General features: G+C 39.9%; 1 protein-coding gene across 6 annotated transcripts in view; it reads right to left on the bottom strand.

The window, feature by feature from the left end:
* ATP8B4 (ATPase phospholipid transporting 8B4 (putative)) overlaps nt 1-24802 on the bottom strand; it is a 267404-nt gene that overhangs the window by 113113 nt on the left and 129489 nt on the right. For all 6 annotated transcript variants that reach the window (XM_060096819.1, XM_060096817.1, XM_060096815.1 and 3 more), the window contains 3 exons: nt 17300-17370; nt 12221-12303; nt 1159-1317 (listed from right to left, as the gene is read on the bottom strand). In XM_060096819.1, coding sequence (XP_059952802.1) covers nt 1159-1317; nt 12221-12303; nt 17300-17370 — 313 coding nt within the window. The remainder of the gene's footprint in view (nt 1-1158; nt 1318-12220; nt 12304-17299; nt 17371-24802) is intronic.

Raw genomic sequence — 24802 nt, forward strand, 5'->3', positions numbered from 1 at the left:
TGTATGATAACACATATATATGGTATCTAAAAAAATTTTTTAAATGGTACTGATGAACCTAGTGGCAGGGCAGGAATAAAGACGTAGACATAGAGGGCTTCCCTGGTGGTGCAGTGATTGAGAGCCCGCCTGCTGATGCAGGGGACACAGGTTCGTGCCCCGGTCCGGGAAGATCCCACATGCCACAGAGCGGCTGGGCCCGTGAGCCATGGCCACTTGGCCTGCGCATCCGGAGCCCGTGCTCTGCAATGGGAGAGGCCACAACAGTGAGAGGCCCGCTTACCGCAAAAAAAAAAAAAAAAAAAAAAAAAAAAAAGACGTAGACATAGAGAAAGGACTTGAGGACACAGGGCGGGGAAGGGGAAGCTGGGGCGAAGTGAGAGTAGCGACATACATACACTACCAAGTGTAAAATAGCTAGCGGGAAGCAGCTGCATAGCACAGGGAGATCAGCTCGGTGCTTTGTGATGACCTAGAAGGGTGGGATAGAGAGGGTGGGAAGGAGGCTCAAGCGGGAGGGGATATGGGGATATAGGTATGCATATGCCTGATTCACTTGGCTATACAACAGAAACTAACACAGTATTGTGAAGCAATTATACTCCAATAAAAATCTATCCAAAAAAAAAAGAAAAAAACCAGTAGGTATCTAGCATCTGAGTAATTAAGGCCCATGCACTCTTAAGAATAAGTTCATGGGGCCTCCCTGGTGGCGCAAGTGGTTGAGAGTCCGCCTGCCGATGCAGGGGATACGGGTTCGTGCCCCGGTCTGGGAGGATCCCATATGCCGCGGAGCGGCTGGGCCCGTGAGCCATGGCCGCTGAGCCTGCGCGTCCGGAGCCTGCGCATCCGGAGCCTGTGCTCCGCAACGGGGGAGGCCACAACAGTGAGAGGCCCGCATACCGCAAAAAAAAAAAAAAAAAAAAAAAAAAAAAGAATAAGTTCATGATGTCAGTGTTTCCTTGCAGACTGGGGCCACACAAACTATTTCCAGAGCAGCGGTGTCTTATCCTGGTGCCCTTTACTCTGCAGTCAACCCAGAAGGGCACCTTGCACACAATAAAAGCACCGTGCTCATCCAACCTGGAGAGCCACAGACTGTGCTCACGCAGATCTCAGGAAGGGCCCTCCCATAACAGACCCTGGAGTCTTCTGTACCTGCAAAAATAACCATTCCAAAACACCAGCTGGTATTTCTCAGGACACAGCCCCTCAGGATTATCTTCTCATTGTTGAGGGAGTGCTTGCTGCCCTTCCAAGAGAGGACTCCAGTGAATTTATCTAGTTTGTTGTTAGGCGCCTCACAGACAACAATCCCTGTAAAATACAAAAAACAAACATCTTTATGACTCACCTCAAACTCTCTTTAGAGGTCCACAGTACTGCTTTAGCACCCAACTTCTAACATACAGTACAGTTTCCTTCTCTTTCGGACAGCAAAATACACATATATACACATATGTACATATATCCTAGGCTGTGCTAGGAAAAATCATGTGGGAGGGGTACAAAGATGGAAATCCATCAGATATTTTTTTTTTTTTCTTTTTGCGGTATGCGGGCCTCTCACTGTTGTGGCCTCTCCCGTTGCGGAGCACAGGCTCCGGATGCACAGGCCCAGCGGCCATGGCTCACGGGCCCAGCCGCTCCGCGGCATATGGGATCCTCCCAGACCGGGGCACGAACCCGTATCCCCTGCATTGGCAGGCGGACTCTTAACCACTGCGCCACCAGGGAGGCCCCATCAGATATTTTGAAACATTATTTTCTGCACTGTCCAAATAAGAACAGAAACCTCAAGAGCCATGGGATGTTTATTCCTCTAAAAAGAAAAAAAAACACTAATCTCTACTTTTGGTTTGTAACAAATGATTTTTGAAAAGATAAAGCAGGGATGATCCTAAAAGTTTTTCTTATTTCATGTCTTTGTATTTAATGTAACTTTCACACAGGTTAAAGTGGCATACTTCCAGTTTCACAACCAAAGTTAATTGCGTCTTTCTAGGCTGATAATCAGAATTTCGGGGTTCCTACTATATTCCACCCCCAAGAAACCTGGGTCTTGTTTGCCACATGTGCCTGAGAATGCGTGTGATTCCTTTCAGCTGTTCTATGCTTCTTATCTTGATTAGATTCAGAGATCTGGGGGCTCTCAGAGGCACCATATAACTTGCCCCAAACTGTCCAGAAGATGTTTCTAGTTTTTTTTAATACCAAGCCCATTCCAAACTAAGGGCATGCCCATTCTAAATCAATGAATCAATTCGTTCCATTATTTCAATACGGAAATACACTTTTAGGTGCGGGTTCTCTTGATAGAAAAACAAACCAGAAATAATCTTTCATGGGCCCTGTCACAAAATATATCTATTAGATTCAAGTACATTTTCATTGCAAACAGTTGGGGTTAACTTTTTATAAGTTATGAGTACAAAGATTTGAAAGACAGAGAAAGAGAGGAAGAAAAAGAGAGAGGGAAGGAATGAAAAAGGAGATTGAGGGTAGATCCAAACAGGGTTCAAGCCAGCCAGGGGTAAGATTAGTGTCTACAAAATTCTCTCTTGAAAACAATAAAAATACATTTATTTAATCAGAAGCCAAAAGGGTAGATTGCAACATAAAAAGTGTCATTTGGAAAATGAAAAAAGGAAGCACATTTTCAGCACTGACTGAAAGGAAGAGAGGCCAGCCAGGCCTACAGAACCTTGTATTGCACTGTTACACCCCTAACAAACACCTCCTGAACCTAGAGCCTTCTTAGATGGGCTCCCTTCCTTAGTAGGATGATATGTTTTCCTTTTAAAACTCATGGACCGAGGAGACAGCAGCCAGTTTTCACATGGCCTGATCACTCCTAACCAACCAGATTACTAATATTCATAGACCTTGCTTGAAAAAACAAAAACAAGAGTCTGGAAGGAATGAGAGACTCGAGGGCTCGGGCTGCTTTTCCAACTCCATCTACCTTTCTCCAGTATCATAAAAGTGTCACTGCCTGAACACCCCCAACTGGGACACACACTGGCTTCTTCCCAGACATCCACTGCTAACTGTGAGCGTGCTGGCAGGAGGATTTGGATGAGGCTAAATAACCTGTACAAAGTCACTTTTTATACGAAGGGAAGTGGCTAAGTCCTTGTTTGCTCCCATTACAGCATATATCACAGATATTCAAAAGTAAATGAAAACCGATTTCAACTGGCCCAAGTTGTTTAGACAATTACATTGTAGAAGAGAAGACTTTTTCTAAACCCTAAGAATTCAGTATCTTTTGACCAATAAATATACATTGACCAATAATATACATTCTTGAATTTTCTAGAACCTTGAATTGGGTGTCACCAGCAAAACCTACATAAAATTATGGGTCGACAGCAACCCTCAAAGCTTATTCCAAATTCTTGACCCAAGACTCAATTTCTCAGGCTTCAAACTCGGCCACTAAAAAAAAAAAAGTGCTTTGGGCAAAAACAACATGATACACAGTTCCTGCCAACAGGAATATAAAAAACAGGCTCATTTGATCATTTTTATTGTCGTAAGCAAAGACTGACATGGAGGCAAATACAGCCTTGAACATGTTGGCTCGCTCCTCCCTGGCCCCAAGGCTCATCCACTTCTGGCCTGACACCAAGGGTGTGGTTCTAGACAGAAACAGGCAGTAAGGCCAAAGGGCTCTGCCTCAGTTTTTGGAAGCCAAACTCCAATTCAGCCCTTCTGGAAGAGTGTGGGCCCAGTGATTTAAATACATACTAAATACAGGGCCTAGTCAAAACAAAGTGGCAAGAACAAAGCCAAACTACTTTTTTTTTTAATCTTTAGAAGTGCTCAGCTTCCCCCTTTTAGCCCTGTTAGCACAAAACACAAGCTTCCCAATGTCTTTTCTGCCTCTTTCCAAAAGGGGTGAGCAGGTTTCTTTGAATGGAGCACTGGATTCACTTCTATATCCCCATAACCCATCATACTGGCTCCATAATAGGTTCTTAATAAATACTTGTTGGAGAGATGGATGGAAAGATGGTTTTAAGAGAGAAGACTGGGAGATGATATGAGTATTAGAGCAGATCTAAGATGAATGAAAGAAGTGGTATATTTCCATGGTAATATGATAAAGGGGATTGGAAGACCTAATCGCCCAGCCACAACGGGGGACTTAGGTTGGCCTAACTCTAAAGGGATACAAATAGATCTGAAAACAAGGTGGGCAACTTAAAGCACATCAGAAGCAATCAAAACTGTATTCCTCTCATAAAGCAAAATAAGGACTAGAGAAAAACTGTAGGACCTTTCTTCCCTTTTCTAATTGTGTCAAAGAGTAAGAGGCAGTTAACAGATGACAATGGATGAGAAAACAGTTTAGGAAAAATAGCATTGTTTCTCACATAATTATTCACTGAACACATGTTTAGAGAACAAAGTCATCTTTAATGAGCAATAAAATAACTGGGAAAAAAATCATGTCAATAATGAAGTATAAATATAATGAAACTAGCTAGTCACAGTTGTTTGCTTCTCTGAAGATAACAGACGTGTAAGCAGATAGCAATTCATCCAGTTTGCAATCGCACAGAAATACTCTAGGCCACACCAAACAAAATCCATGAGATTTCACTCTGAACCCTGCCGGCATTCTAAATTTAGTCCGCTGGATTGTTGGTTAATTACCATCCTAATAACCTTCTCAAACTAAAGTGTTTATCTTAAAGTGGAAATCTATAGTTTACCATGAAAATGGAATTCAGTACCCAATACTTCAAGATTTTTCCAGAGCAGTTGGCTTTATTTCTTTATGGATATTATTATTAGCAATGCTTCTTGATTATCTGTGCTAAAACTCTTCCCTAAGACAATTACCTATTAAATAAGACATCATGGGACTTCCCTGGTGGCGCAATGGTTAAGAATTCGCCTGTCAATGCAGGGGACACGGGTTTGATACCTGGTCCGAGAAGATCCCACATGCTGCAGAACAACTAAGCCTGTGCACCACAACTACTGAGCCTGTGCTCTAAAGCTTGTGTGCCACAACTACTGAGCCCACGAGCCACAACTACTGAAGCCTGCATGCCTAGAGCCCATGTTCCACAACAGGAGAAGCCACCGCAATGATAAGTCCACGCACCACAACGTACCGCAATGAAGAGTAGCCCCTGCTCGCCGCAACTAGAGAAAGCCAGCGTGCAGCAACGGAGACCCAACGCAGCCAAAAATAAATAAATAAATAGGTAAATTTAAAAATAAATAAATAAGACATCATCATTGCTGTTCAAGAGTTTCTCCAGCCAAGAGCTTCTTAGAGTTTTTAGAAGACTGCCCTCTACTGTTGCCCTGATGATTGTGATAAATACTTTTTTCTTAGAAAGAAGAATGTCACCTTCCCATTTTCTAAAACCTCATTATTCTTCAACTATTAAGCCTTAGCCACCCATCATCACCACCATAATGGTCACATCAACACCAGCAGTAAAGAGAAGAGTTATTCCTCCTTGTCTTCACAAGGCATCTATGCCTTACACAGTCACATCAGCTTTGCTGTTAGGCTGTGCTACTGTCCAGGTGAATAGGAAACATATCTGATAGGTTTAAAAAGTCACAAGATGCTAAAAAAGCCTTTCTGTGTGTGTGTGTGTGTTTTTTTTAACCAAAAAGAGATGCTTGTTTTTCTGTGTTTTAATTACACACATGCTGTTCTTTAGAAAGGATCACAAAAACACACAAAGATTCCTGAAATAAAGAGTCAACCAAGGGGGCTTCCCTGGTGGCTCAGTGGTTAAGAGTCTGCCTGCCGATGTAGGGGATGCGGGTTCGTGCCCCGGTCCGGGAAGATCTCACATGCCGTGGAGCCGCTGGGCCCGTGAGCCATGACCGCTGAGCCTGAGTGTCCTGAGCCTGTGCTCCGCAACGGGAGAGGCCACAACAGTGAGAGGCCCATGTACAGCAAAAAAAAAAAAGAGTCAACCTTTCCCTGGTTCGAAACTCAGTATTAACAGTCATACAAAATATGTAAACTTGTCATATTTGCAAAAAAACAGATCTTAGTCCAGCCAGTAACAATATGCAAAAGATTCTTAAGCACATTTGGACAATTTACATCCGGGGCTTTCCCGAAGGCATAAGAATGACCAGTTTACAAATGTATAATTGAAACTATTTCCAGTTATTATTTGTAAATCTTGTCAATTCCTATAAGACTTCAAAATGAAAAATCAAGATCCACTCTATTTTTATACTTATTATAATTTTAAGTCAAGTTATGTATCTTTTTTTATAAAATTCAACAGACTACATATCAATTTTTTTCTGATGTTTGAAATGTATAAAAATATTTATATGAGAACTTTTCAAATAAATGGATTTACCTACCAAAACCCACCTCTGTCTTGCGTGTGCTGGTCTCTACGTTTGGCCAGCTCTTCTATGAGCTCTTCTCGGGGATCCTGACATTCAAGATCACTGAGAACATTGGCTACTTTTTTAATTTTATTTATTTAGTTAGTTAGTTTTTTGCGGTACGCGGGCCTCTCACTGCTGTGGCCTCTCCCTTTGCAGAGCACAGGCTCCGGACGCGCAGGCTCAGCGGCCATGGCTCACAGGCCCAGCCGCTCCGTGGCATGTGGGATCTTCCTGGACCGGGGTATGAACTCGTGTCCCCTGCATCGGCAGGTGGACTCTCAACTACTGCGCCACCAGGGAAGCCCGAACATTGGCTACTTTTTAAAAACATGATGATGTCATCTGAGTCCTGGATGGACTTGATCTCTGGAAATTCATTTTGCATTTTCAGGTTTAAAATATTCTTGAAATGTGTATCTTACCCTGATCAGGAGCTAGGCAGTCATGCTGATTCCCCTGACTCTCCCATGCTGCCTTTCTGTTTGCAGTTTAGAGCCTCTCATGTCCTTTCATAGACTAGGCTTTGCCAGCAGTCCTAGATTCATATTCTAACTCCTCCACTTAGTAACCCTGGGACCTTGGGAAAGTTATTCAATTTATCTGAGATTCAAATTCCTTGCCCATAACTTGGAAGTAATAATAATCTCTTCCTCCCAGGGCTGTAAGGATTTAGTAAGATAATATGTGCAATTACTTAGCATGGTGCCTGGTACATAGTGAGTACTTCTTCATGTGTCAACATCATGTGTAGTGACTGAGAACTTTAGGACTTATATCTAATTAAAGGCTTCCTTGGGAATGAGCTCTTGTTCAAGTCTGTCTTCTCCCCTGGGCTATAAGTGCTATGAAAGCAATGTCTGCGTCTGACCTATTAACCACTGTATCCCCAGGCTTACTAAATACTGTATCTCCTTGCCATTGTGTTAAATATACATTTAGTGGATAAATGAACAGGTGACTGAGTGAATGGATAAAAGAAAGAAAAGAATGAATGAAAGCTCATGCCATGCCTGGGCTTCTCTGGTGGCGCAGTGGTTAAGAATCTGCCTGCCAATGCAGGGGACATGGGTTCAAGCCCTGGTCCAGGAAGATCCCACATGCCGCATAGCAACTCAGCCCGTGCGCCACAACTACTGAGCCTGTGCTCTAGAGCCCTCGAGCCACAACTGCTGAAGCCCATGCACCTAGAGCCCATGCTCCGCAACAAGAGAAGCCACCGCAACAAGAGGCCCTTGCACCGCAACCAAGAGTAGGTAGCCCCTGCTCGCTGCAACCAGAGAAAAGCCTGCGTGCAGTAACGAAGACCCAACGCAGCCAAAAATAAATAAATAAATAAATAAATAAATAAATTTTAAGTAGTCTGAAGTGACAATCTTTAAAAAAAAAAAAAGCTCATGCCATGCCTAAAGAGGCCACCAACAAGACACTGTCCTTGGGTTTAAGAGCAAAAGTGGGGAGGCAGGGAGACTTACAAGAGACATCCTGGAGCCCTACCCATCTCAGTTTTGACTCTTGGTCTTGTCCCCAGTTTGGAGTTCCCAGTGGGGACTTCTCTAGAGTTAGGACTGGGAAACTCAGGTCTTCAGCTACTTAGAAGATGTGATATGCCCTTACGACACAAGGACAAAAAACTGTAGTTTGGTGTTAAGAAAGTATTTTGACAAATCTCAGAAGAAAAACCACATGGTAACTAGAAGCAAAAATAAGGCCATACCCAGATTTGCCCAGAAGTCACAAGCTAAAAGATATTCTTAGCACAGACAGAAAGGGCATGCCTCACACGTCTGTCTCATCTATTAGACCTTACCATAGCCAGGCAGGGCATTTTCAAATGTACAGAATGCTGATATCATACTTTTAATTTAAGCTAAAAGATGCAATATCTGGCTTTAATTCCCATGATTCAAGGAAATCTTTTTTTAGTCACCAGAAGAAAACTTGAAATCTACTGATACCTCATTATGACAAAGGTTAACAGAGGAGACATAAAAGAGGGGATAGAAGAAGACTGGAGGAGTAAAAGGATCTAAAGAACCTTGATAATACATGTGAAGATGTGTTATAATTCTATATACTTTGTATTGTATCTTGTCCTTAGGGGTGCTTAATGAATAAGCTTAATAAACTAATTAATAGAGAGTGATGAAAACAGAAAAGATAAAAAATAACAGAAAAAGAGACAATGTGGGTAGAGGAGATAAGTAAACTAAAATAAAGAGTGAAAGAGGAAGATGCAAAGAGAATAGTTAGAAATAATGTAAAAACAGAGGAAAGAAAAATGGTGAAATGGGGTCATTAGAGAAATGTGTGTATATAGTATACGGTGTGTGAATGTGTGTGTCACAGAGGCAGGGAGAGACTGAACGTAAAACTAGGGCTTGGAGAAAAGGAAATGAAGGAAAAGTTGAAGGTTATAAGAAAGCAAAAGCAATTGTGGGAAGGATTTGGGGTTTGTTAACTGTCCCAACTCTTTGAAAGACTTTTCCACATCTTGCATCACTCTCTTCGTCTTTAAATTTGGCTGCCAACAGGGGAAATCTAATTTGTATATTGTATCTAATTTACAGTATTTCCCCCTAATCCCTCCGTTCATTTTCAGATGCTTTCTTGGAAACAAGAAATCATATATATACACATATATATATATATATATATATATGTGTATATATATATATATATATATTTTTTTTTTTTTTTTGCTGTACACAGGCCTCTCACTGTTGTGGCCTCTCCCATTGCGGAGCACAGGCTCCAGACACACAGGCTCAGCAGCCATGGCTCACAGGCCCAGCCGCTCCGCGGCATGTGGGATCTTCCTGGACCAGGGCACGAACCCACATCCCCTACATTGGCAGGCGGACTCTCAACCACTGAGCCACCAGGGAAGCCCCAAAAATCATATTTTAATATGGCTAAACCCACGGAACATCAAATTGCCTTGAACTTTAAGGTAGATTGAAATTCAACCCAAGATTTAAGAATGAAAGAGTAACTTTAGCAGAAATCTGGTATTTAGCCCAGAAGCGTACCAGCCTCATAAATGTGGCATTACATGTTCTCTGAAAAGTGACCACAGTTTACGTATAAATGAGAGAAAAGAGAGGTCTGTGTTGCCTTTATTTGGGAAAACGATTATATGGTGGAGATTTGGTGAATTATCTGTGCTATGTGAAGCAGATTCAGGCCACAACTATTAGGTAATAATTATTAATACACTTTTAAAACAAATTTTATGAAGCATTAACAAAAGACTATTTATATATATATGCAAATCCTCTGACCTCTCAGGACCTGTTATCCCATCTGTGATAAAGGAATTATTTTAGGTGAGGAAGTATTTTCCTGTTTCAGCCCAAGCAGCACCACTTGTATTGGTTTAAATTTGGGATTTTTGTGTTAAATTGTGTTTGGAGAAAGGATTCTGAAGAAAAGACATTGTAAAACCACCAGATGACCCCTCTCCTAGCCACTGCCCTCCAGGAGAAGGGGACCCAGAACCCTTGCTGTGTCTTACAAGTTCCCATCAGGAAGCCTCCTCCTCACCCCATCGTTTCACACTGCACTCTCAATCCCTTACCTTAGGCCACTCCTTTGCTCTATCAAATCTCTCTGGGGCCTGAGGCTGATCCTGTCCCCCATTCTCCAGCACCTGTGACCATTTATTCATGCATTCAGCAAGTATTTATTGAGCGCCTATTCTGTGCTAGGCTTTGTTCTAGGGACTTGGCATATATCAGTGAGCAAAACAAAGATCCCTGTGCAGCTTACATGGCAGCAGGTAGAGATCGACAATAAATAATAAACAGAAAATAAGCAGTTTGTAGAGTATGCCAGATGGTGATAAGTGCTATGAGAAGAAAAAGTCAAGCAGGGAAGCGGGGGCTAAGATTATAAGGAGTCATGCTGAGAAGGAGGATTCTGGGCCCCATTCCTGTAATTCCAAGTAAGAAGTCTACCTAATCCAGCCTGGCCCTTTATACACTACCCTGGAACTGACCTATGGTCAGAGGATGTGTGTGGTAGAGACACTACTCAACAAATATCCATACTCGTTATTTCCCAGTCTCCCTTGCAGTTAGGTCAGGCCCATGTGACCCACACTAGCCATTGAAATGTGAGAGGAAGAGCAGTTGAAAGTCATTTTGTCTCTTTCATCTCATCCTTACTCTGATGTGCTCACCTTAAAGTCCATTAGTCTAGGCATCACGGCTACAAGATGAAGAAGGCCACCCAACCTGCATCAGATGTGACATGAGGAAGAAATAAACTTCAACTGTTTATGTCACTACGATTTAAGGGTTGTTTGTAAGTGAATCATAGTGTAGGCTATCTGTACCAGTATCTGTGAAAGAAAATGAACTGGTAATTATAACATCATTTTTTTCTTTTTGATGGTAAAGTAAGCAAAAAGTCATGAATTTTTACCTCCTCATAGACTGACAGAGGTGTAAAGGTACAATTCTGCCAGGAAAGAAATGAGTAAATTACATTTAGTTTGCCCTTTTAGGACTCCATAAATATTCTATGACATATTTTAAGAAAGTATTTTGATTCATGAGCACAATTTACTTTTCCTGGATTCATGTAACAGTAACATTTCATTGAAAAAATTACTTAGTAGAAAATGTGTAATTTGTTTTAATCTAATCAAAATATTTCTTGGGCCATTCAGTTTCCTGGCTATTCCCTTGACTTAAATCTCACACTGTAGGAACAATTTTTTTTCTATAAACGTTTTCTACAACACCACTCATTTAAGAAAGACTAAAATATTAACAGTATCAGAGGGAGTTTACAAGCAAATGCAAAGCACAGGCAGTATAAGCTCTAAGCTGTCCACTGAGAGACTTTAAAATTAAATTTGCCTGTGCTCTAAATCATGGGATCATGCTAAGACCCTTGTCCACATTTTCCTTTAGTGGACTCCAAAGAAAACATTTTGAAAGATAGTCTCAAACTCATAAATATTTGTTAATAAATAAAACCAATCTATATGGAAATACTGATATTCAAGGCCAGACCTATAAGTGTGTAAAGCAAGAAACCACTGAGGGGTGCCAGAAAGAACCAAAGATTCTCCCACCGTCTGTCAGGGTGCCTAGAATCCTACCATTAATGGCTCTCTGCTTTGACTCGAAGGATTTTGTTTCTCTGCAACAGCTTTAATAGAAAAGAACAAGACACAGCTGGAGTAGAAAAGGCAAGAGAGACCATGCTGAGGAGCAGGGGACTGGGTTGAATGATGTGAAGATGGTGATAGCAAAACCATGGTCTAAAATAAAGTGCAACAGCTGACCAACTGATTAATAAATCAGAATATTCTTCTAGAACACCTGCTATCTTTAAGACATTATACCAGGCACTCTGAAAGACACAGAAGTATATGAGGCAGGATTACTGTTTTCGTGAAGTCTGCAGTCTAGTGTTTGGCCTTTGTTATGGAGCCAGAGAATGGATGGCTGGTTAAAGCTAGAAATATGAGTGTGGCCTGTATTCATCCTCAGCATGTCTGCATAAGGCTCCAAGGAGACCTAGGTCAGGCAAGTGAAGGGTATTGTGGGACTAGAGAGAACGAGATCTAGAGAAGAGGAAACATGGATGAAAGGAACGATGAACTGATAAAGCCATTCTCCCCTTGGAGAGTAAAAGAGTAAAACACTTTTACTCTTTAGTGTGAAAAGAGATTACAGGCTTTGATGCCTGGAGAATTTTATGTCTTTCCACCAAATAAAAAGAAACATAAATTGAATTTCATATAATTAGTTTGTTACATTGCTTTGTTACAAAAGCTTTTTGAGATTTTTGTTTGTCAGTTTTAAACACTTACCATCAAACTTTGCAAGTCTGCTAACATCTGCTCCAAGTTCTGAGGTAACTGATAGCGCACGGCGCACTTTAAGGTTCGTTTCCCTGTGAAATTAATTGACACGGCATGAACTTTTAAATGGAACAGCCCAACAGCATCTTACACAAAGTCATCAGAGACACTTCAGCAATCTCAGCACATGCAAAATCCAACACAAGAGATTCAAGAAACTCCCCCTGAATGTCATTCACACCTCCCACACTACCTCTGGAAAATGGACAGGGCTTTGCAGGCTCCTAAGAGCTGGCATTCCACCCACGGCACATCTGTGTAACAACAGAGTAATCTGTTTTGCTATTTGAAAAAACAGAGGATGTAATAAATATGCTTTCATTCAAACCTACTTAGACATCATGCATGAGTTACAAAACACATTAGGAATGGGAACACAGTTGCCAAATAAAGGAGGCCAGTATCACTCCAGAGTCTGCTATCTATGTAGGAGTTTTACTTGTAAGAGATGGTCATGGCTAATTTCACAGTAGCTGAAATTCAAATGGGAAAAGGAATACAGCTTTCTTTTTCTTGGAGAATCAAGCCAAGAATCCCATAAGTCTAGAATCATACAACTAGACAAGAACTAAGTAGATCACAGTGAGCTAGCTGGTCATTGTCTTCCAGGCAAGACCACATATACACTGGACAGATGGCTCTCTGGTATTTGTTTTTTTTTTTTTTTTCTTTTTGCGGTATGCGGGCCTCTCACTGTTGTGGCCTCTCCTGTTGCGGAGCACAGGCTCCGGATGCACAGGCCCAGCGGCCATGGCTCACGGGCCCAGCCGCTCCGCGGCATATGGGATCCTCCCAGACCGGGGCACGAACCCGTATCCCCTGCATCGGCAGGCGGACTCTCAACCACTGCGCCACCAGGGAGGCCCTGGTATTTGTGAAATGACCAGCAGTGAAGATTCTATGGCCATCACTAAAGTCTTGTGTTAAAGAGTTTGCAATGCCAGTTTCCTCACTGAGTTCAACCTAATTCTCTTCTACTGTAACTTAAGATCATCTGTCAGAGTTCTACCTTTATGGGATTTTAGTAGTGGGCTAATTTAGTCAACAAATATTGATTGAATATATATCATAGTCACTCATGAACCTCAATGCAGCCACTAAAGGTTATTGTCCTCTTGCAGGAAACAAGTGGTAGGTAAAAAAGCAAATATCGCCTTTTAGAAGTACATGAAATAATTGAATTTAGAGAACTAAGCAGGTACCTGAGACTGCATTTAATCTAAACTTCCCATGAGTGAGCTTCACAATGATGTTACGACAATATATACCCAACCCAAGGAATGCCCATTGGTGAAATAGCTTTCTGCATGAAACATTAAGTTGAATGTATAATTGAAATGTTTTTGTTTAAAAGTAATCTTATTGCTCTAAATCTATCAATTCGTAGGAGGCAGAGATGAGTAGGGATTGAAATAGTCAAGAATAACTTCATAATTGAGGCAGATATTGAGCTGAGCTTGATGGAAAAGAGTGAGACAGTGGTGTTGAGGCTAAAGGACCGAAATGAGTTTGGTCATTTAAACAACTTTTCAAATAACTGAAACAGTCAGTCACACCAGCTGGACCAGACAGCCCTCGTTCCATGACCATAAATCCCGTCACTCATCAAAGTTCATCATCATGTTAAGTTACTTCCTCAGGATTCTCTCTACCAGCTCACTTCCACCTGCAGATGTAGAAGCTAAAGGGGAAGAATAATCACACATAGACCTTTACTGATAAAAAAAATTTCTTTTCCAAAACTCCTGATTACTACCTTCAGTGTCATGCCATACGCTTCCTTAATCTGCCTCAATATCTTGATAAACTTCAAAATGATTTTCAGCATAAGGAACAATACAGAAAGATCTTTTGTACCCTTTACTCAATTTCCTCTCTGGTACCATCTCGCAAAACTGTATCACAATATCATGAGCAGGATACTGACATTGACAGTCAAGATCCAGAACATTTCAATCACCACGAGGGTTCCTTCAGTCTCCCTTTATGGACACACTCACTTCCCTGCCTCCTGAAACCCATCTTTAACTCCCAGCAATCCCTAATCTGTTGTCCACTACTCTAATTTTATAGTGATGTTATATAAATGAAATAATACAGTATGTGACCCTTTGGGATTGGCTTTTGTCCACTCAAAATGATTCTGTGAAGATTCATCCAGGTTGTCGCATGTATCAATAGTTCATTCCTTTTTACTGCTCAGTAATATTGCATGATATGGATATACCACAGTTTGTTCAACCACTCACCTGTTGAAGGACATATAAGTTGTTTCTAGTGTTTGGATATTACAAATAAAGCTTCCCCAAACATTTGTATATAAGTTTTTATGTAAACATATGTCATTCCTCTGGGATAAATGCCTGGGAATGAAACTGCTGGGTGATATGGTAGTTACATGCTTAGTTTTTTAAGAAACTGCCAAACTGTTTTCCAGAGTGATTGTAGCATTTTACATTCCCATCAGCAATGTGTGAGTGACCCTGTTTCCCAACATCCTTGCCAGCATTTAGAGTTCTATTTTTTCTTTTAGCTATTCTGATAGGTGGGAAGTGATATGTCATTGTGGTTTTAATTTTAATATCCTTAATGGCTAATGTTGTTGAACATCTTTTTGTGTGCTTATTTGCCATCTGTATGTCATCTTTAGTGAAATGTCCCTTCATGTCATTTGCCAATTTTCTAACTGGATTGTTTAGTTTTTTTACTGTGGGGTTTTGAGGATTTTTAATATATTCAAGATACAAGTTCTTTGTCAGGTAGATAGGTTGCAAATATTTTCTCCTAGTCTGTAGCTTATTTTTTCACCCTCTTAACAGGGTCTTTTACACAGAAAAAATTTTTAATTTGATGAATTCCAGTTTGTCAAATTTTCCTTTTATGTATTATGTTTTTGGGATCAAATCTAAGAACTCTTTGACTAGCCCTAAATCTTGAAGATTTTCTACTGTTTTTCTCTAAAGATTTTATAGTTTTATATTTTACATTTGAATTCAGTTTCCTTAATAGTTACAGGGCTATTCAAATTATCCATTTCATATTGGATGGGTTCTGATAGTTTGTTTTCCAATGAAGTGGTCCATTTTATCTACTTTGTTAAATTAATGTGTATAGAGTGGTTTGTAGTATTTCCATACCCTTTTGATGACTTCAGGATCTGTCATAATATCCCCTGGTTCATTCATGATATTGTTAACTTGGGTCTTCTCTCTTTTTTTCTTTCCCTGTCTTCTTAAAAGTTTGTTTATTTTATTAATGTTTTCAAAGAACTAGCTCTTTGTTTCATTGACTTTTCTCTATTGTTTTTCTATTTTCAAATACATTGGTTTCCACTCTTTATCTCCTCCCTTCTGCTTGATTTGAGTTTATTTTGTTATTTTCTAGGTTCATGAGATGGAAGATTATATCATTGATTGGAGGCTTTTTCTCTTTTCAAGTGTATACATGTATTGCTATAAATTTCCCTCTTAGCACTATTTTAGCTTCTGCCCAGACCAAAGGTAAGATCACACAGACTGAACTCTATTTGGATAGCTCAATACAGCATTTATTTAGAAGGCAGTGGTTAAAACCATGGGCTCTTTTGTCAGCTGCCAGGTTTGAGTCCTGGCTTCACTCTCTAGAAGTTTGGGACAAATTCTTTCATCTCTCTAAGCCTTCATTTTCTCACCTGTACAACAGGGCTTATATAGTACCTAAGTTAGGATTAAATGATGAAATTCATCTAAAGCACACATACAGTATCTTTAAAATGTAAGCATTCAATAAATATTTTGATGTCAGACAAACTGAATCCACTGAAACAGAATTACTATACAGTCTATAACTAAATTCCAAATTAGCATCAATGTCAAAACTGCATCCTATTCCATTTCTCTCTTATCTCTCTACATCTTCATTTGACCCAGTTCCAAAAGTTGCCTTCTAAAGTAACATCAGTCCTCTTTCTTCAACGGATCTTGATTGTCACTCCTCTCATTTTCCTTAGACAATCACTTGAAATTAAAAACAAACAAACAAACAAACAAACAGAAAACCCTTCCAGGGAATCTCAGTGAAAAGTCCCTGTGTAAAGCTATTTACGTATATATGTTTAGCTCGCTGTTTCTGAAAGAAATAAATTCAAGAGAAAAACAGGTTTCACAAGATCTGCAAAGTAATTAGCAAATGGACTTTGCAATTTAGAGTCTTATTTCTTCCAAGAAAATAAAATGAAGCATTAGGGCCGTTTTAGAATTTTTTTTTATTGAAGTAGAGTTGATTTACAATATTTCGGGTATACAGAAAAGTTCTTCAGTTATATATATATATATATATTCTTTTTCAGATTCTTTTCCATTATAGGTTATTACAAGATATTGAATATAGTTCCCTGTGTTATAAAGTAGGTCCTTGTTGTTGTTTATCTATTTTATATATAGTAGTGTGTATCCGTTAATCTCAAATCCCTAATTTATCCCGCCCCCCTTCCCTTTGGTAACCATAAATTTGTTTTCTATGTCTGTGAGTCTATGCTTTGAAATAAGTTCCTTTGTATCATTTTTTTTTTAGATTCCACATATAAGCGATATCTTATGGTACTTGTCTTTCTCTGTCTGACTTACTTCACTTAGTATGATAATCTCTAGGTCCATCCATGTTGCTACAAATGGCATTATTTCATTCTTTTTTACGGCTGAGTAATATTCCATTGTATACATATACCACATCTAAGAATAAGGTTTAAGTTAGGTCCTGTCTCTAAAGCTATTACTCTTTTTTTTAAAAAACATCTTTATTGGAGTATAACTGCTTTACAATGGTGTGTTAGTTTCTGCTTTATAACAAAGTGAATCAGTTATACATATACATATATCCCTATATCTCTTCCCTCTTGCATATCCCTCCCTCCCACCCTCCCTATCCCACCCCTCTAGGTGGTCACAAAGGACCAAACTGATCTCCCTGTGCTATGCGGCTGTCTAAAGCTATTACTCTTAAATAAATTGAAAACCAATCTAAATAATTATTTTGACCTTAATAACTTACCCATCAAGCTCAGCAGTTTCAATATAACAGAGGCCATGTGGCTCACTACTTGATAGGAGAAGCAGATCAGCCTATTTTGAAAAACCAGGATAAAGAATACTTGAAAAGGGAAGACTGATTGAAAGCCTTCTACATTGTATCATCCCTCCACTACTAATGAGCCATCAGAGCCTTAGAAAAAAAGTGAGAGGTGAAGTTCTGTTCCACCTCTCTACCACATGCCCTGAATCAAACCCACCCTCTACTTCCTTGTTCCTGGTTTGCACGCCCTTGACCATCAGAACATAAGCAAGGGGAGAGATAGCATATAAATTAATAGCCACTTTATTTTTTTAATAGAAATGTTTACATTTTTATATATTTCTATATAAAATGTATATATCTCATAGAAATATATAAAATTCTATTTTCTTTCTTTGATAATTACTAATGGGAAATACAAAACTTTCCCCAATAAATAAGATAACTGGAAATACTTATATGCACATACTTTAATTCCGTGGTTATCAGTTAAGAGCGGAGGCAGGAAAAGAAGATGGGGAAAGACAAAAGTAAAGTAGGATGGAGGAAACTGAAAACAATAGAAAAAATAAGAGAGGCAAGGAAATTTTTAAAAGAGAAAAGGATTAAAGGAAAAACAAGATTAAAACATAAACAAGAGAAAAGAAAAAGATGTTGGCATGTAAGAAAAGGGAAAGAGAAGAAAAGCAGGGGCTATAAGCAAGAGGGCAGGATAGTATAGAAAACATGGTAAACAGAAAACATTCAGAGGTGGGAAGCTGGTCTTTCACAGAGATAAATTATTCTATTTGGCCATCCATTTGTGTTTTGGGAATGACCCATCACAATTCAGTTTTAGAATTCTGGTAGCTTTCTACATTGGGAAATTGTGTATTTGAAATTTCAAAATAGATTTTTAAATGAGGGTTTTTATGAAATTCTGAAGGTTTTACATGTCTAAAAAGAACTGACTAAAATCCTAGCAATTTATTTTGACATATTAGCCTAACAATTTTTTAGCTCTGTCTAAATGTACAACTGGCATCCCAAAACTGTAAACGTTTCTTACCTTTGCTTTTTAAATATTTGAATTGTCCCATTCTCAAACCTTGGAGGTTAAATTTAGAATCAATCCACTCATTTCATTGTCTCAAGCTTTTAAATTTTCAACTCAAAAATAGGTGTGGTGTAGGTGCATGTGGAGGGGAGGGGGTATAGTTTTGTCTAAGTTGTAATAAAACAGAACTAAAAAACAACTCAGTGACAACCCCTAACTGAATAAATGGGTTTGCACTATCAAGGCTCCGCCTCAACTCTGGATGAAAAAGCCAGAGACGCCTGTCAAGGCAGAAGTTATTTATTTTCTGACTTCTCACAACGTGACCTGAGCAAACCCGCTCTGAAGAGAACATGTGAAGAATGTATGCCACTCTTGAGCCAAAAATTACCCATCTTGCATTTAAAGTGAAAAAATGTTATGAAAATTTACCTTGATTTTACTTCTCACATTTAAATTTCAGTGAATAAAGGCACAAAGCACAATAGCAGTAGAGCTTCATGCTCTTTGGCCTATGGTTCTCCTCCCCAAGTTTAACAGGATCATTTCAAAAAAAATCCACAATTCCCTAATTCTATCATCTGTGATTGAAATAGTTGTGAAGTTTAGAGAAAGATACCCATTTGTACCTAGAGTTGCTTTTCTTCAAAACTCTGCCTAGTAAGAACCGTTACTTTTTTCTTGTTACAGTTTAATTTTGAGCTCAGCTGCCTTAAGACATACTTTTGATAAACAAAGGGAGGAATTGTTGGCCACAGTTGGCTCAGAACATGTGACTGAGTCACCACTGCCACCTTCTGACCAGATTCTTTCCTAAGCAGTGACTCAACTTCCTAGAGGCATAAACTGAGAACTGTAAACCCCATGGGTTCTGGGCTAACTCTTCCTGTTCTCTCTACCCCCTGGGAACCTGGGACTTCTACCTTCCTGTCTTCTACCTTCCCCGCCTCCTCCTGTCACCTCCATTGTCACCTTTCTCTATGTCCTCTGAACCTTCCTCCTGTTTTCCCACTCCCTGATCTCTGTCCTGCCTCCCCTCATTCTTCCTCTGTTCTCCCTGCCCTACTGCTGAGCCTTGGTCTTTCCTTTTGCTAACTTCTCCCTTCAAGTTTTTTTAAATTCATTAGTTGAGGAGGAAGTGTGAAGGGGCAGGACCATCGTGGCATCCAGTGGAATAAGTGACCAGCTCACTCATCATCATGCCGTCCTATTTCCACGTGCACCCAGTAGTCATTCTGGAAAGGAAGGGCAAGAGAGCTGTAGTAACAGCCCTGTTAGTCCTGGGTAGCCCTTTGGTCAGAGGTTCTGGGAAGGGAGTGGAGCAACACATGGGTGGTCTTAGGGCCCAACAAACCCCATGACTCTGTGAGCCTCAGGTCAGTCCTCCTTAAACTGATCCCTTTGGTATCTCTCAGGGACCCAATTCCTAGTCGATCCAGAAACTGGTGTTTGAGCTATAGGTGTTTACAATACCAGTAGCCAAAATTTGGTGAGGACTTACTATGTGTCTGGCACTATGCCAATAGCCTTACATGCAATATTTTATTTAACTCAAAGAAATCCTAAACGTAGGTCTTGTTATCTCCACTTTACAGATAAGCAAAGTGAGACTCAGAGAGGTTCAGTAACTTGTTTGCGGCCATATAGTAAGTAGGGCACCAGGATGTGAATCTAGGCAATCTAAGGCATTTACTGCCAGGAGTACTAATTATATAAAAACTTCTTACCTTCAAGGATTTTATAGTTTAGTAAAGGCAGAATATGACAAGGGTTCTAAGTGCCTTATTAACAAAGTGCTGTGGAAGGAATGCAAACGAGAAAGGGAGTACGTCGGGTTGGTAGTTGAGGAAGGGCCTAATGGAATATTCTGGGTGGAATGGAGGGCAGGTCTCCGCGGGCAGAGGCGTTAGCAGGAATGCAGCACAGGGAAGGGAAGGTGTGATTATTGGAACTCACGGGGGGACCAGGCAGCAGTTAATTCCAACCATACCCATCTTCCTTAGACCCCCATTTGTACTTTCTGCTGTCAATTATTGGTGCCTTTTCCCCACGTCCTTCCAGGAAAGGCTCAGCTATGTCTCCCAAAAATTAAGGAATGTTTTTCAACACAATATTTCTTCTCCCACCTTCCACAGGTAACAAAAAGCCCAAGCAGGGGCTTCATGGAAAACTGAAACAAATATACCAGCCAGAGGAACCTTGAAAACCTTGAACATCTTTGAGTTCTAGGCACCAATGACACTGGACTCCTAGATTTACTAGGCATGATTAATGTTTGTTGAATTAAAGAACAAATGAAGCAAAACTTCAAGTGATTATAACACCTGAAAGCTGTAGAATTCTTTAAGGGTTTACAAAACACTCTCACATAATTGCATCACTTTATTCTCTCAACAACCCCATTAGGGGATAATATTGTTCCCATTGTGTGTATAAGAAACCTGGGAAGGCAATTTCTGGCCTCACAAGCACTAGATGAGCTAAATTAACCCATGTAATGCCCATACCCTTTACAAAGTCATGGTGAAAGTTTTATCACATCTAATAGAGGATCCCAAGACTCCAAGCAATATAAGGCCATACTCATGGCCACATGGAGGTTAAGGGCAAAGCTAGAACTCAGAACTCTGATCCCAAAATGTATGCTCTTTCCACTGGTTGGCTACAAAATCACTGGAATACAACTATGAAAAACAGACAGCATTTCACTTTGTTGGTGTTCAAAAACCAAAACTACAATGGTAAAAGAATATTGGGATTCGATTCATGATGTGATAGAAAGATAAATTTGCAGAATTAATTGGAACACCATATTTGGATCTCCCTTCATTTTTTTAAGCCATTCTCACATGTGGAATTCTTCTTTATTTTCTTTATTATCTACAAAATTATCTTTTCTTTTATTCTTTTACAGTGCAAAAATAAGAATACAAAATGGCTCATGCAGTATGAGTATACTTATGGAAAAATATGTTGATGTGGACACAAGTCAGAATGAAGTCATAAAAATGGCTAAGATTATAGTTAACGTTTTCATTTAAAATTTAAATTTCAGATCCAGCAAATGAATGTTGAATGTCTCACATATCTTTTAAAAAGGAAGATTTATTTCAGCAATTAGAGTAAAACAACTAACTCTGATTTGAAGCTATAAAACTTAAAATAACTAAAAAAGGCAATTCAACCACAAAATGGCCTCCCTGAAGGATGTCCAAAAACAGTGCTGAAAAAGACTGGAGAAAATGCCCTGATGATGGGTCAAGAGAAAGCCAAAGCCTGCCCATGGTCAGCACTGGAGTTTAGGTTAAACTAGCCCTTTCATTTCTTACGGTGAAATTTTCAGTTCTGTAACAGAAGAATGTCTTTGTTTTAAAGCAAAAATTTACTGTTGTAAACACCTAAAACATGAAGGCCTTTCTGTGGAGGGGATGGAGGGTGGACTGTTTTTCAAATAAGCTAAACAATTAAATTCATGTGATGTTCAAATATGCTCATGTCCAGTAAGAGGTTTATTTCTACCACCAGATGAGAAAAGCCAAACAAGACAAGAGCACTGCTGTCAAGTAAAGGAGGAAGGTAGGCCTGGCTCCCAGGGTCCAGGCTCTGGCAGTATCAAGAACTCTGCAGTGTGTTTTTCTCACACAGTTTACTTAATTCTTCTAATGCAAGTCAATCTCATTGTGATAACTGAATTATGCTCTATGTTGTTTTTTTTTTTTTTCTTGGTCCCGAAGTAAAAATAGGAGCTCTGGAAATTCAGCTCAAAAGTGTTTTAGAGTTTTTTTAAAAAAGGTAAGGGGCAGTTTTCCTTACTGGGAAAACAAAGGTGAGTAACTTCTGAACATGCCAGCTAACTGGTCATCTCAGGCAAGCTCCTTTTTCCTTCCTTAAAATGTACTGATATGATGACATAAATCCAGTTAGAAGTTCTAAGTTTGGACAGCTAGAGGTTATGCGTCAGAATTGGGTGCAACATTCTCTGGCCACTTCACCTCCATCATCCAAGCCTAGAGGCCCTGACTCTGGAAGCCCAGTCGCAAGGTAATCAGGACCAACTTTTCCAGTGGAGGCAGGAGCAGCGTACGGTAAAGGGAGGGGTTAAAACTCCTGGCTCTCCTACTGACAAGCTATCTGATGGCACTGTGCCTCCATTTTCTCATCTGTAAAATGGAAACAGTAATAGTACCTAACCTGCCGCCATTGGGATAATGTGAGGATTAAATGAGTTAAGTTATATAAAGAGCTTGTAATATTGTCTGTCATGTGGCACATAGTCAATAAAGGCGAGCTATTATTATCATGATCTTCATGATCTGGTTTCCCAAGATGTACCTCTGTGCAGTAACTCCGAAGTGAGTCTCTTTTAGAGACCTGTGATTGTTGCTCCCCAAATGTAAGCTCTCTGACAGCCCCTGCCAACTGATGCCAGGGAATAGGAAGTTATATTAGCACTCCTAAGTGATTACAGCAGTTCACCCACAGAAACATTTATTTGTCCTCGAAAACAGTTTCATAGGTGCCGCGCAGCTGCACATGGATAAACTTTGAACAAAGTGACCTCATCAAGAGGCACTGTGGTGTTTTGGCGTTTGAAGGAATCCCTTCCTCACTTATCCAAAGATTAAACCAACAAGCTATAATTGTATGAGTCAGACAGAGATCAATGGAGATAAAAGTATCATCTTTGTCACTGATCAAGCTATTGGAGACCAGGCTTTAGGTCTGTGGGCCCAGTGGGCTTGCTAACACTTCACCCCTGTTAGACTCATCTAGTCATAGTTGAAGCTCTTTGGAAGCTCGAAACTACCTGGACCCTCCTGCTACCCCCACCATGGGGATTTACTCCTGTAAAATTGGTACTTCGAACGAACAGGGCAGAATGTACTCTCTGTACACAGACAGAGCCCAAAGAGAAAGGGAAGGAAGGAGGTGCCAGGTCATGCACACCACTCACTGCCCCAGCACTCAAAAATCGGAGAAGTCACTCCTGGGAGAGGGGAACAAGCAAGGGGGTGCAAGACGCTTAGTGTTATTTTGGGGCTGCCCCTCCAAGTGAAAACAAGAAGGACGAACTAGGAAAGAGTAGGGAGTAAGCATTTCTACCCCATCATGTAGCCACAATAAAAAGGCTACATCTGCACTGTCCAGTAAGGTAGCCACAAGTCACACGTGGCTATTTAAATCTAAATTAATTAAAATTAAATAGAATTTAACATTCAGTTGTTCTAGCCACATTTCCAGTGCTCAGTATCCACAAGGTGCTACTGGCTGTTCTATATTTGGACGCACAAATATAGAACATTTTCTTCATTGCAGAAATTTCTATTGGACAGTGCTGGGACACGTGAATCACTGACTTCATGGAAACTCATCTAAATGTGGGATTCATTTTAAATCAATGATAATGATGCATGCATGGAACTGGTTTCCTTCCATGTGATGCTTGCACTTACACTTGACTTCCATGCTTCATTCCACAGAAAGGTTTGCAATAACAAGCAAGCATGTGTTATTTTCTATAACGCAGAAAATACAACTAAATTAAAAACAAAGACCAAGGGAAGCGCAAATTAGAATATTAAGGCTAGAGGGCAAGTTGGAGCACAGATATGCTGTCCATGAGATCCCTGGAGTTAAGAGATTTGAGACACAAATTTGACTCCTGCCTTTATGGGATTTCAAAGAATCTGATAAATGAACATAGTATATTATCAGTGAACAAGTGAGTTCAGCCCAATATTTACCCCTGTTAGAGTATATCCACAGGGCTCTTAAAACATTATTTTTACTGAATACCTTAAGCAGAAATTACCTAGCATTTCCCCTGAAATATAATTCCAAACAAAATAATATTTAAGTGTTTGGGATACTTTAATTTTTCCTAATTCCACTATATCTAGCACCATGCCTGGCATAAAGTAATTTCCAAAAAAATTTTTTTGAATGCACACATCCTAGAATTCTATATATGCCCATTAAAAAAAAAAAGTTAAGATTATCCACTAAGAAGCACCAAAACTTTTTCATTGTAATTATCTTAATTGAAAGTAGAACCAAAATGAGTTATATGGAGCCCTTTCTTCTTAAGCAAAGAACCCTGAATATATGTGATCTTTTCTTAATTAGGGCATATTAGTACCTCATGGATCCAGAACACCCTGAATTTTGGAAATTTATAACCACTTTTCTTTTTATTTTTCTGTCTTCTTTCTTAGAAAATATTGACATTAATTCATTCAGCCAACATTTACTGACTGCCCCCTATGATCCCACATGGCACTAGATGTTACAGATCAGGCAAATCAATGTGCTCTTTGCTTGTAAGAATCTTGTAGTCTAGTCTCAGCTCAGACAGAGAATCACAGCAACTACGGGCTGGAAGGGATCTCTGAGATCATATAGTGCTCTTGCACCTTGATTTGACACGTGAAGAAACAAACGAAAGG

This window comes from Mesoplodon densirostris, chromosome 4 (genome assembly GCF_025265405.1).
Source record: "Mesoplodon densirostris isolate mMesDen1 chromosome 4, mMesDen1 primary haplotype, whole genome shotgun sequence".
Classification (NCBI taxonomy): domain Eukaryota; kingdom Metazoa; phylum Chordata; class Mammalia; order Artiodactyla; family Ziphiidae; genus Mesoplodon; species Mesoplodon densirostris.